The sequence below is a fragment of the Macaca nemestrina genome, chromosome 18 (assembly GCF_043159975.1).
Source record: "Macaca nemestrina isolate mMacNem1 chromosome 18, mMacNem.hap1, whole genome shotgun sequence".
NCBI classification, from domain to species: Eukaryota; Metazoa; Chordata; class Mammalia; order Primates; family Cercopithecidae; genus Macaca; species Macaca nemestrina.
Window position 1 is genome coordinate 16,034,700 of NC_092142.1, and position 12,683 is coordinate 16,047,382.

At 49.0% G+C, this 12,683-nt stretch overlaps 1 protein-coding gene across 2 annotated transcripts in view; it reads left to right on the forward strand.

Moving 5' to 3' along the window:
• LOC105467719 (ATP binding cassette subfamily C member 1 (ABCC1 blood group)) overlaps nt 1-12,683 on the forward strand; it is a 195,150-nt gene that overhangs the window by 110,351 nt on the left and 72,116 nt on the right. For both annotated transcript variants that reach the window (XM_071084179.1, XM_071084180.1), the window contains exon 13: nt 8,941-9,087. In XM_071084179.1, coding sequence (XP_070940280.1) covers nt 8,941-9,087 — 147 coding nt within the window. The remainder of the gene's footprint in view (nt 1-8,940; nt 9,088-12,683) is intronic.

Below are 12,683 nucleotides of genomic sequence, written 5' to 3' on the forward strand. Positions count from 1 at the left end.
AGTGAGCCAAGATCATGCCACTGCACTGCTGACTGGGCAACAGAGTGAGACCCTTTGCCTTGCCCGCCACCTCTCCCCTCCCCCCCGACCCCCCAAAAAAAAATTAGCCGGGCGTGATGAAGCACGCCGGTCATCCCAGCTTCTTGGGAGGCTGAGGCAAGGGAATCGTTTGAACCCAGGAGGCGGAGATCGCAGTGAGCCGAGGTCATGCCACTGCACTCTAAGCCTGGGCAACAGAACAAGACTCTGTCTCAAAAAAAATTAAAAAAAAAAAAAAGGAAATCAATGCTGAGCTCATGGGCCGCATGTAAACAGGTGTGGGCCAAATGTGGACCTCAGCCATCCTTGGCCAGCCCCTGGCTTAGAGGACTGGAATGTTCTTCTGAGACTCAGGACACTTGCCACGTTCTACTGCCAGCTCACAGTGTGACCCCAAAGCTGGTCATCTCACCTCACTGGCTCTAGGTTTTGTCACATGGAAAATGAAGGGGTTAGATTCCAAGCATGTCAAATACAGGGCCCTGCCCTCACTCCTCATGCCCACAGCAGACACCCACAGTCACTCAAGGGGTTCTTTCCCACTGAGTTATGTTCAAGCAGCCCTCCAGGTGACTGGTGCCAGTGGCCTGGAGTTGAGCAAGAAATGGCATCTTGTTGTCCCTCTGTAACTCCGTGTTCCCTAAGATCACTTCCAGCTCCAATGCCCCTGCATTCTGCCTTGTACATTGCATTCCTCTTATATTCCAGTCTCTTGACTTTACTGGGGTGCATTGACAAACTCTTTTTTTTTTTTCCCTTTGGAGACAGTCTCGCTATGTCACCCAGGCTGAAGTGCAGTGGTGCCATCTCAGCTTAATGCAACTTCTACCTCCCAGTTCAAGCAATTCTCCTGCCTCAGTCCCCCGACTAGCTAGGATTACAAACACGCACCACCATGCCTTATTAATTTGAATATTTTTGGTAGAGACGGGTTTTTGTCACGTTCGCCAGGCTGGTCTTGAACTCCTGACCTCAAGCGATCCACCTACTTTGTCCTCCCATCATGCTGGGATTATAGGTGTGAGCCGATGCGCCTAGCCTCTCCTTTTTGTTTTTTTGAGACGGAGTCTTGCTCTCTGGCCAGGCTGGAGTACAGTGGCATGATCTTGGCTCACTGCAACCTCCGCCTCTTGGGTTCAAGCGATTCTTGTGCCTCAGCCTCCCGAGTAGCTGGGATTACAGGCACCCACTACCATGCCCAGCTAATTTTTGTATTTTTAGTAGAGATGGGGTTTCACCAGGGTTCAAGCAATTCTCCTGCCTCAGTTTCCAAGTAGCTGGGATTATAGGCGCATGCCACCATGCCAAGCCAATTTTTTGTATTTTTAGTAGAGATGGGGTTTCGCCATGTTGGACAGGCTGGTCTCAAACTCCTGGCCTCAAGTGATCCACCCACCTTGGCCTCCCATAGTGCTGGGATTACAGGCGTGAGCCACCATGTCTGGTCGGTCTTACTTTAAAAAGTAGAAAGTAATGTATTTGCATATGGTGAAACATAATTAAAGCTGCACCAGATGCTATTCATACAGCCGGACTTCTCTGCACTTGGCCACCTCAGCCTGCTGACATTCGCCAACAGGTCATCCTTTGTCCCTGTGTTGTAGGTCCTGGCCTGCACATCGTAGAATGTTTCCCAGCATCTGTGGCCTCTGCCTGCCAGATGCTAAGTCGTACGTCTCCTTGTTCTTCCCATTGGTGACAATGGAATATGGCTCCAGGCATTGCGAAATGTCCCCTTGGGGGATAAAATTCTTCCAGTTGAGAATCACAGTCCATAGTGAAAGGCCCAAGCCTTTCCTCCTAACACTGGTCAGCTTGCTTCCCTCTCTCCGTGTTTCTTGTGTGTGTTTCCAGAGAGAGTCTGTGTCTGTATCACTGTAATGATGGATGCATGTCATACATGTAGTTATGGTTACATGATTCTATTTACTTGTATACAAGTGATAGTAAGAATCATACAGAAATACATGGCTTTTTTTTTTCTTTTTTTGAGACGGGGTCTCATTCTGCCGCCCAAGCTGGAGTGCAGTGACATGATCTCGGCTCACTGCAACCTCTGCCTCCTAGGCTCAAGTGATCCTCCAACCTCAGCCTCCCAAGCAGCTGGGACTACAAGCATGCGCCACCATGCCCAGCTACTTTCCGTAATTTTTGCAGAGACAGGGTCTCACTTTGTTGCCCAGGACGTTTTCAAACTCCTGAGCTCAAGCAATCCGCCTGCCTCTGTCTCCCAAAGTGCTGGGATTGTAGGTATGAGTCACTGCGCCGGGCCTTGATGGCATTTTGAAAGGTCTTTCTTAGAGGAAAAGGTCCAAAGCCAGAGGGAGCAGGTGATGAGGTTTGGTCTGTGACTTGTGTCCCACTTAGGAGGGGATGCGTAGTGTTCGCACAGCTTTTTCCTCTGCGCATTGGATTAGTTGGCAAAACCCCCAGTTTCCAGGTTGTCACCAAACTTATATGATCACTTCCTGCCCTGTTCCCCGTTAGGAAAGCACAGCAGAAGATGCTTAAGAGCAGGACTGGTTTGGCTTCCCTCCCCTCCTCTCCCCTCCCCTCCCCTCCCCTCCCCCTCCCGTCCCCTCCCTTACTGTCCTCTCCCTTCCCCTTCCTTCCCCACTGTCCCCTCCCTTCCCCACTGTCCCCTCCCTTCCCCTTCCCTCCCCTCCCCTCCCCTACCGTTCCCTCCCCTCCCCTCCTCTCCCCTCCCCTACCATCCCCTCCCCTCCTGTCCCATCCCCTCCCCTCCTGTCCCATCCCCTCCCCTCCCCTCTTTTCTTTTCTCTCTCCTTTTCTTTTTTTTTTTTTTTTTTTTTTTTTTTTTTTTTTTTTTTATAGACAGGGTCTTGTTTTGCTGCCCAAGCTGGAGTACAGTGGCTTGATCACGGCTCACTGCAACCTCCAACTCCTGAGCTAAAGTGATCCTCCTGCCTCAGCATCTGGAGTAGCTGGGATTACAGATGTGAGATTCTGAACCCCGCTACCGGCTTTACTTAACCTTTTCTTGACCTTCCTTGCCATTCAGTTTCCCGGAGTTTCCAGAGACAGAGTTTGTTGAGCGGTTCGGCAAGAAACAGAGGGGCCTGGGTGTCAGTTGGAGACCTTGGTCCTGGCCGAGGCATCGAAGCCTCTGACTACATTAGGATAAAATATGTGGCCTTCAGTTGCCTGGAAGGTGTCTGAGTGTTTTTTCCACTGGTGCATTCCTGTGCTTCAAAGACGATGAGGTGTTTACCCAGTGGTAGGTGTGATGGAACACAGAGGCCGGGGAAGGCCAGGGATGCCATCCGGGGACTGATGGGACTGTTTTTTTGGAATGCCAAGCCTGGCGTTTACCACGTCCACCTAATGCACTTTCCTAAAATAGCATTGCCAGGCAGCCGTCAGTATTTAACATTTTCTGTCTTGGATGATTTGTGAGCTTCTTGCCTTCTGTTTACCCTGAATTTCCCTTTGTTCGAGTAATTCATCATTCTTTATGGTAATGATCTGTCCTGTAGTTCTCTGCTGATCATATCCTGGGGTCCATGGAGACACGGCCACGACCATGTCGTTTTATTTATTTATATGTTTATACATTTGTGTATTGTTGAGACAGAGTCTCATTCCGTCGCCCAGGTTGGAGTGCAGTGGCACAATCTCAGCTCACTGCAACCTCCACCTCCCGGGTTCAGCTGATTCTCCTGCCTCAGCCTCCCAAGGAGCTGGAATTATAGGTGTGCACCACCACACCCAGCTAATTTTTTCTTTTTAGTAGAGATGGGGTTTCACCATGTTGGCCAGGCTGGTCTCAAACTCCTGACCTCAAGTGATCCGCCCCCCTGAGCATCTCAAAGTGCTGGGATTACAGACGTGAGCCACCACGCCCAGTCAGACCTTGTCATTTTGTGCTCGTACTGTCCAAGCATAGGGAACTTGGCAAATGGTTCATGCTCCGTAAATGTATGTAGGTAAATGAATACATACATGCATGAATGAGAGGTTGGAATAAATCATATTCCTTAGGAACTGTCTTGCAAATAACAGAAACCTAGCTTAAATCAACTAGAGTAAGAGAAGAGGGGGATTTTTGAGTCACAGAACTGAAAAGTCTAGAAAAAGACTTTTAAGCAGGAATGGGGTTCCGGACATGACTAGATCTGGGAGTTCCCAAGATAATGTTGGGAAGAACAGCGTCTCTGACTCTCAGCTCTGTTGTCTTGATGGTGGTTTCTTGATGAGCTGGCAGTTTCCTGATCATCTTGTCACCTCAGCAACCCGTGTGAGCAGAGTCTTACTTTCCCCTAATACTTCCGGCAGAGCTATGGGATTGAGTCTCATTGGTTGTGGTCGATCACATGCTTCTTCCTGAACCAGTCACTGAGGCCAGGGAGATGGGATGCTTGGGTCAGCCAGGCCTGGGTCATGTCTTTCGGGGCTTGGGGCCCAGGTAGGGGGTGAGGGAGGAGGTTCATCTGTGGCTGAAGCTCGTAGGTTGAGATTGGGAGAAGTTCAGTTCCCCCAGAGAAAACTGCATGTTGCCATAAACAGCGCAGTAGATGCCAGGCAGGCAGTGAGAGCAGATAATCTGCCCACAGGGCGTCAGGGTTTTTAGAAGGTGGGCTGGAGTGTGGGGGTTCTGTTCGTTGGTTTTCCACGTTTCTCAAAAAAGGCACCTAGGGGACCGGTGCTCCTCATTGTGTATGAAGGACTTTTGCACCCTTGACCCTCGCCTATTACAAGGCTGTTGCAAACTCCAGTCTCCTCCTGCCTGGAGCCCCAGTCATTGTGCCCATCCTACCAGCCTCTTCAGATTTCCAAACACTGCCTGTTGGGAACCTGTTAAAACCTGTGCTTCCACTAGACTGTGCGTCTCGGGGTTGCCAAGCCCACCTCAGTCCCCAGTGCATAATAGGTGCTCAGTTAACACCTGAGGGGCGGATGGCTGGATGACCTCCTCCTTAGGGAGAAACCAGGACTGTGGACCTGAAAGGGGCTGCATGATGTTGTCCTGTCCCCTCTCTGTATGTGCCCTGTGCTGCCAGCAGCCAGCATCAGTTGATACTTGGCTCACCAAGGGGGCTGGTACGTTTTGGTGGTGAGATGCCTGAGGCCTGGTTTGCTTACTGCTGAAGAGACACTTCTGATGGGCTCTTCCGCCCTAAGGCAAATTCATCCACCCCTTCCCCACTCATTTATCCACTCTCACCCGTCCATCATCTACCCAGCAGACATTCACTGAGCACCATATCCTGGGCTCTGTCCTAGGCTCTGACAATACAGCAGTGAATACTACAGGTAATAATCTCCAGTCGTGGAACATTTATTTTCACGGAAAGAGACAGACAAGAAATAGTAGGCACAATAAATCCTAGTGCTAGAGAAAGCCATCCTAAGTGCTATAGAAAGAAAAGAGTCAGGTCTTTGTAATAGGGGAGGCTTGCAGTTTTAAATAGGGTGGTCCAGCCTCACTGAGAAGGTGACACTTGAGGATAAGAGTTGATGGAGGTGAAGAGGCCAACCAGGGGGAGCAAGAGCACGTGCAAAGGCCCCGGGGCATTACTGTGCCCGTTCATAGGTGAGATAAAGCATGGAGGCTGAAACAGTGGGAGTGAGGGGAGAGTGACAGATGAGGCCAAATGAGGTACAGGGAAGGGACTTTACAAACCAGCTGGGCCCTGGGATCTGAGTCAGCACTTTGACTTCTACACTGAAAAATAGGTTGACTTTGGAGAGATGCTTTAAAAAAAATTACTTGTTTAGAGATGGGGGCGTCACTCTGTTACCCAGGCTGGTGTGGCGGCGCAGTCATAGCTCACTGCAGCCTCGACCTCCTGGACTCAAGTAATTCTCCTGCCTCAGCCTCCTTAGTAGCTAGGACTACAGGTGCATGCCACTATGCCCGACTTATTTTTTATTAATATTATTACTATTATTATTTTGAGACGGAGTCTTGTTCTGTCGCCCAGGCTGGAGTGCAGTGGCGCGATCTTGGCTCATTGCAACCTCCACCTCCCGGGTTAAAGCAATTCTCCTGCCTCAGCCTCCTAGTAGCTGGGACTACAGGCACACACCACCACATCCAGCTAATTTTCATATTTTTAGTAGAGACGGGGTTTTGCTGTTTGGGCAGGCTGGTCTTGAACTCCTGACCTCAGGTGAACCACCTGCCTCGGCCTCCCAACATGCTGGAATTACAGGCATGAGCCATGGAGCCAGCTGCCTGGCTTATTTTGTAAAAGATTTTGTAGAGACACAGCGTTGCTTTGTTGCGCAGGCTCAGCTCGAACTCCTGACCTCAAGTGATCCCCCCTCCTTGGTCTCCCAAAGCATTTGGATTACACGCGTGGGCTACCATGCCCATCCAAATTTATTTTTTTTGATGAACATGTAATTCACCATTTTAAAGTGTGCAATTCAGTGGTTTTTTCGTGTAGGTGGTGTGACACCCAGTGGGTTTTCGTGTAGGTGGCGTGACGGTTGCCCAGTGGGTTTTCGTGTAGGTGGTGTGACAGTTGCCCAGTGGGTTTTTGTGTAGGTGGCGTGACACTCACCCAGTGGGTTTTCGTGTAGGTGGCGTGACGCTCACCCAGTGGGTTTTCGTGTAGGTGGCGTGACGCTCACCCAGTGGGTTTTCGTGTAGGTGGCGTGACGCTCACCCAGTGGGTTTTCGTGTAGGTGGTGTGACAGTCGTGCAGTGGGTTTTTGTGTAGGTAGTGTGACGGTCACCCAGTGGGTTTTTTGTATAAATGATACGATAGTCACCACTAATTTCAGGACGTTGTCATTACCCCAAAAGGAAGCCCTGTATCTGTTGTCACTTGCTCCCCAAACCTTCCATTCCAGGCAACCACTAATCTGCTTTCTGTCTCTGTCTGTTTATCTTCTCTGGACGTTACATATAAATGGAATCAAACAACAGGTGACCTTTTCTGACTGCTTCTTTCTTTCTTTTTTTTTTTTTTTTTTGAGATGGAGTTTCGCTCTTGTTGCCCACCTGGAGTGCAATGGCACGACCTTGGCTCCCTACAACCTTTGCCTCCCGAGTTCAAGCGATTCTCCTGCCTCAGCCTCCTGAGTAGCTGGGATTATAGGCATGCACCTCCACTCCTGGCTAATTTTGTATTTTTAGTAGAGACGGAGTTTCTCCATGTTGATCAGGCTGGTCTGCAACTCCCGACCTCAGGTGATCCACCCCCCTCAGCCTCCCAAAGTGCTGGGATTTCAGGTGTGAGCCACCCCGCCCGGCCATCTGACTGGTTTCTTAGCATGATGTTTTCAAAGTTTATCCATGTTTTAGCATGTGTAAGAATTTCACTCCTTTTTATGGCTGAATAGTCTATCATGTAGATACACGTAGACTCTTTTGAGTAAAGAGTATATCTCTGGGCCGGGCATGGTGGCTCACACCTGTAATCCCAGCACTTTGGGAGGCCGAGGCAGACAGATCACTTGAGGCCAGGAGCTCAAGACCAGCCTGACCAAAATGGTGAAACTCCATCTCTACTAAGAAAAATACAAAAAAATTAGCTGGGCATGGTGGCGGGCGCCTGTAGTCCCAGCTACTTGGAGGCTGAGGCATGAGAATCGTTTGACCCTGGGAGGCAGAGGTTGCAGTGAGCTGCGATTGCACCACTGCACTCCATCCTGTGCAAAGGAATGAGACTGTGTCTCAAAAAAAAAAAAAAAAAGTATCGTGAGGTAGGATGCCAGTGTGTCGTTACCGCTTAGAAGACAGGAGCCAGGATGGTGGCTCACGCCTGTAATCCCAGCACTTCAGGTGGCCGAGGCAGGCAGATGGCCTGAGCCCAGGCATTCAAGAACAGCCTAGGAAACATAGGGAGACCCTGTCTGTACAAAAATAAAAAGAATTAGCTGGGCATGGCGGTATGCACCTGTAGTCCTTGTTACTCAGGAGGCTGAGGTGGGAGGAATGCTTAGGCCCGGGAGGTCGAGGCTGTGGTGAGCCATGATTGCACCCCTGCACCCAGGGATCATGTGTCCCTGTCATTTTGAGCACCTTGCCTCCCTCTTGGCATTGGCGCCTGGAAAATTTCTGTGCCATGGTTCAACGTCATCTGTCTTGTTAATGTCAGAGCCAGAACACGAACCAGCTCTGCCTGCCCGTGGGACCAGGCTCTCGCTCATGGAACCAGGTTAATAGATTCCTTGGAAGAATGATCAAAGGAATTTGGACCAAATCCTGTAACAAGAAATAAAAACAGCTGCCATCTGTTGAGTTTTACCGTGCTTGGGCCCTGTGCATATAAGCACCCTTTGTAAGTGCCAACAGCCCTTAGAATCACGTCATGACTCCCATTTTATAGATGAGAAAAGAGGGGCTCACCTGGAGAGGTGAAATAACTCAACCAGGGCCCCACAGCGGATAGACGGCAAAGCGTGTGGTTTTTACTTTTAAGCCGTATGACCTTCCAGGAAGTAGCAATGAAATGGCAGTGCTGAGACCCTGAAAATACATGGGATGATGGCCAGATGGCAGGGCTGTTTGGTAGAGTGGGAGAGGCATCTCCCTTGAATGGTGAGCGGGAGGAGCCAGGCGGCCATCCGGCTGGAAGATGGTTTCAGGCAGAGGAAACTGCAGGGGCAAAGGCCTGGCTTGGGGATCGTGCTTGGTGCTTTTGAGAAATACTAAGAATGCCCCTGTAGAACATCGCCGAGAAAATTGATGGGAGAGGCCAGTTCTTGGGGCTCCTGATCATTGATTTATCCAGTTCATTCCTGGAGTGTTTAGTGAGCATCTGCTGTGTGCCAGATGCTGCACCAGGCTTTTCCACGAGCTCCAGCAGCCGGCCAGTTGTGGCTACCTGGGGAGGGCCGGAGCTTGTCCCCAGGGCCTGTCACTGCTCCTAGAATGATGATTCTCACTCAGGGCACAGCAGTCAGCACTGGACGTTCTGCTTGCAGGTGGCCCTGTGCACATTTGCCGTCTACGTGACCATTGACAAGAACAACATCCTGGATGCCCAGAAAGCCTTCGTGTCTTTGGCCTTGTTCAACATCCTCCGGTTTCCCCTGAACATTCTCCCCATGGTCATCAGCAGCATCGTGCAGGTACAGGGGGAAACTGGGGCGACTTCAGAGAGGGGGCCTTGGGGTTCTAGGCCGCAAAAGCATGGAAATGCCCCTGAGCGCAGCCTCTAGATCATGCTCCCAAATGGGCTCCATGAGGCCTGGACCGAGGCTGCCATGCTTTTGTCTGGTCATGCCCGAAAGAAAGAAAATGCGTTTGACTTCTTGACAGAGAACTCGCATGTGAGTAGATAAATCAAGTTTAATGCAGCAAGGCTTTCCCATGCTCTGGAAGAATCTTTCTGAAATACTCTGTTCTCTTCTTCTATTCGTCCTCCATTCCTATCCTTTTTTTCGAAAATGTAGTTCTTGTCTGACCTGATTGATTTTACAACCCACTGATAGGTCTTCACCACCCACGCTTTGAGAAACCCCAACCTTACAGCCGGGTGCAGTGGTTCACGCCTATAATTCCAGCACTTTGGGAGGCTGAGACAGGTAGATCACCTGAGGTCAAGAGTTCGAGACCAACCTGGCCAACACGGTGCAACCTCTACTAAAAATACAAAAATTAGCCAGGTGTGGTGGCGGGTCCCTGTAATCCCAGCTACTCGGAAGGCTGAGGCAGGAGAATTGCTTGAGCTCAGGAGGAAGAGTTTGCAGTGAGCCAAGATCGTGCCATTGCACTCCAGTCTGGGTGACACAGCAAAAACTCCGTCTCAAAATTAAAAAAAAAAAAGAGAAGAAAAACCCCAGCCTTACGGCTGGGCATGGTGGCACATGCCTATAATCCCAGCACTTTGGGAGGCCAAGGCAGGTGGATCTCTTGAGCCCAGGAGTTTGAGACTAGCTTGGGCAATGTGGTGAAAGCCTGTCTGTACCAAAAAAAAAATATATATATATATAAAATATATAAATATATATTTTATGTTATGTATGTAATATATATATTTTATATATTTTATGTATTATATATAATTTATATTATGTCATATGTTGTCATATATATGTCATATATACACACACACACACGCACGCACACATATATGAAAATTAGCCAGGCATGGTGATGTGCCCCTGTACTCCCAGCTACTCAGGAGGCTGAGGTGGGAGGAGCAGCTGAGCTTGGGAAGTTGAGGCTGCATTGAGTCATAGTCACACCACTACACTCTAGCCTGGGTGAAGGGAGTAAGACCCTGTTTTTGTTGTTGTTTAAAAAAAAATAATGCAGACCCTGTAGAATCTGTAAAATTTGTGCCATTGACTGTGTAAGGAGGGGTGGCTTTCTCCTCTGTCACACTTGGGCAGTGTTGGAAGCTCCTGTCGCTTTGCTGCACTATTTTCACATTCTTTTTCTGAGCATTGGGAACATTCATTTTGAAAACTCCATTTCAACTACATAGACAAATCAACCTTAAAATTTGATAGTACAACTCTGATTGCAGGCTTTGTCAAACACACAAAAAAAATTCTTTTTATTATGAAAAATGTCAAGTGTACACAGAAGTAGAATAGCTTTAAGCTTGTGAGCTGGTATTAAAAAGAAAGAAAGAAAGAAAGAAAAAGCCAGGCATGATGGCTCACACCTGCCGTCCCAGCACTTTGGGAGGCCAAGGCGGGTGGATCACCTGAGGTCAGGAGTTCAAGACTCACCTGGCCAACATGGGGAAACCCTGTCTCTACTAAAAATACAAAAATTAGCCAGGTGTGGTGGCGGGTGCCTGTAATCCCAGCTACTCTGGAGGCTGAGGCACGAGAATCGCTTGAACCCAGGAGGCGGAGGTTGCAGTGAGCCGAGATCACGCCATTGCACTCCAGCCTGCGTGTGACTGAGTGAGACTTCGTCTCCAAAAAAGGGAACAATACAACATGAACCCTGTGTACACATCACTCAGATTCAACATCAGCATTTTTTGGCTGGGCACAGTGGCCTGTAATCCCAGCACTTTGGGAGGCTGAGGTGATAGGATTGCTTCAGTCCAGGCATTCAAAATCAGCCTGGGCAACATAATGAGACCCCATCTCTACAAAAAATAACAAAATAGGCATGGGGTACATGCCTGCAGTGGCTACATGGGAGGCTGAGGCAGGAGGATTGCTTGAGCCTAGGAATTTGAGGCTGCAGTGAGCTATATTTGTACCACCACACACCAGCCTGGGCAACAGAGCAAGACTCTGTCTCAAAAAAAGAAACCAAGGCCTGGCACGGTGACTCACGCCTGTAATCCCAGCACTTTGGGAGGCCGAGGCAGGCGGATCACGAGGTCAGGAGATTGAGACCATCCTGGCTAACATGATGAAACCCTGTCTCTACTAAAAATACAAAAAAATTAGCCGGCATGGTGGCGGGCGCCTGTAGTCCTAGCTACTCAGGAGGCTGAGGCAGGAGAATGGCGTGAACCCTGCAGGCGGAGCTTGCAGTGAGCCGAGATGGCGCCACTGCACTCCAGCCTGGGCGACAGAGCGAGACTCTGTCTCAAAAAAAAAAAAAAAAAAAAAAAAAAAAGAAGAAACCAAAACATTTTGCCACAGTTGTTTTATCTCATCCTTTTTAAGTATCCCTCCCTTGTCCTTCTCTCCCTTCATTTTTTTTTTTTTTTTTTTTTTTTTTTTTTTGAGAAGGAGTCTCACGCTGTTGCCCAGGCTGGAGTGCAGTGGCGCGATCTCGGCTCACTGCAAGCTCCGCCTCCCAGGTTCCCGCCATTCTCCTGCCTCAGCCTCCTGAGTAGCTGGGACTACAGGCGCCCGCCACCGCGCCCGGCTAATTTTTTTTTGTATTTTTAGTAGAGACGGGGTTTCACTGTGGTCTCGATCTCCTGACCTTGTGATCCGCCCGCCTCGGCCTCCCAAAGTGCTGGGATTACAGGCTTGAGCCACCGCGCCCGGCCTTCATTTTTTTTTTAATGCTAAACTCTGCTATCTATCTCTTCATTCTTTCCTTTCTTTGCCAAATAATTTTAAAGCAAATCTCGGACCCCTCACATTCTACCCACAAATACTTGAGCATGCATTTCTTCCGACATAATATAGCACCATCATCATGTCTAAGCACATTAACAATAAGTTTTTACAATAATACTCAGCCCATATCCAAGTTTTCTGGCGTATCTCAGAAATGCCTGTCCCATTGGGCTGTTTGAATTGGCTCTGTTGCGTTTGCTGTTATGTTTCCAGAGTCCCTTTTCCACCAGGCCTCTGCCCTTTTTTTCTTATATTTTTATTTATTTTTTATTTATTTTTTTGAGATGGAGCCTCAATCTGTCGCTCAGGCTGGAGTGCAGTGGCACGATCTTGGCTCACTGCAACCTCTGCCTTCCCAGGTTCAAGTGATTCTCCTGCTTCCGCCTCCCGAGTAGCTGGGATTGCAGGTGCACGCCACCACACCAGGCTAATTTAATATATTTTTTTAGCAGAGGCGGGGTTTCACCATGTCGGCCAGGCTGGTCTCAAACTCCTGACCTCAAGTGATATGCCTGCCTCGGCCTCCCAAAGTGTTGGGATTACAGGCTTGTGCTGCCGTGCCCAGTCATTTGCCCATTTTTTTCTGAAATACCTTTTGTGGGCTTTTAAAACAAAGCAGAACCAAAACCTGTTTCTTTCTTTTTTTGTTTTGTTTTGTTTTGTTTTATTTAATACTA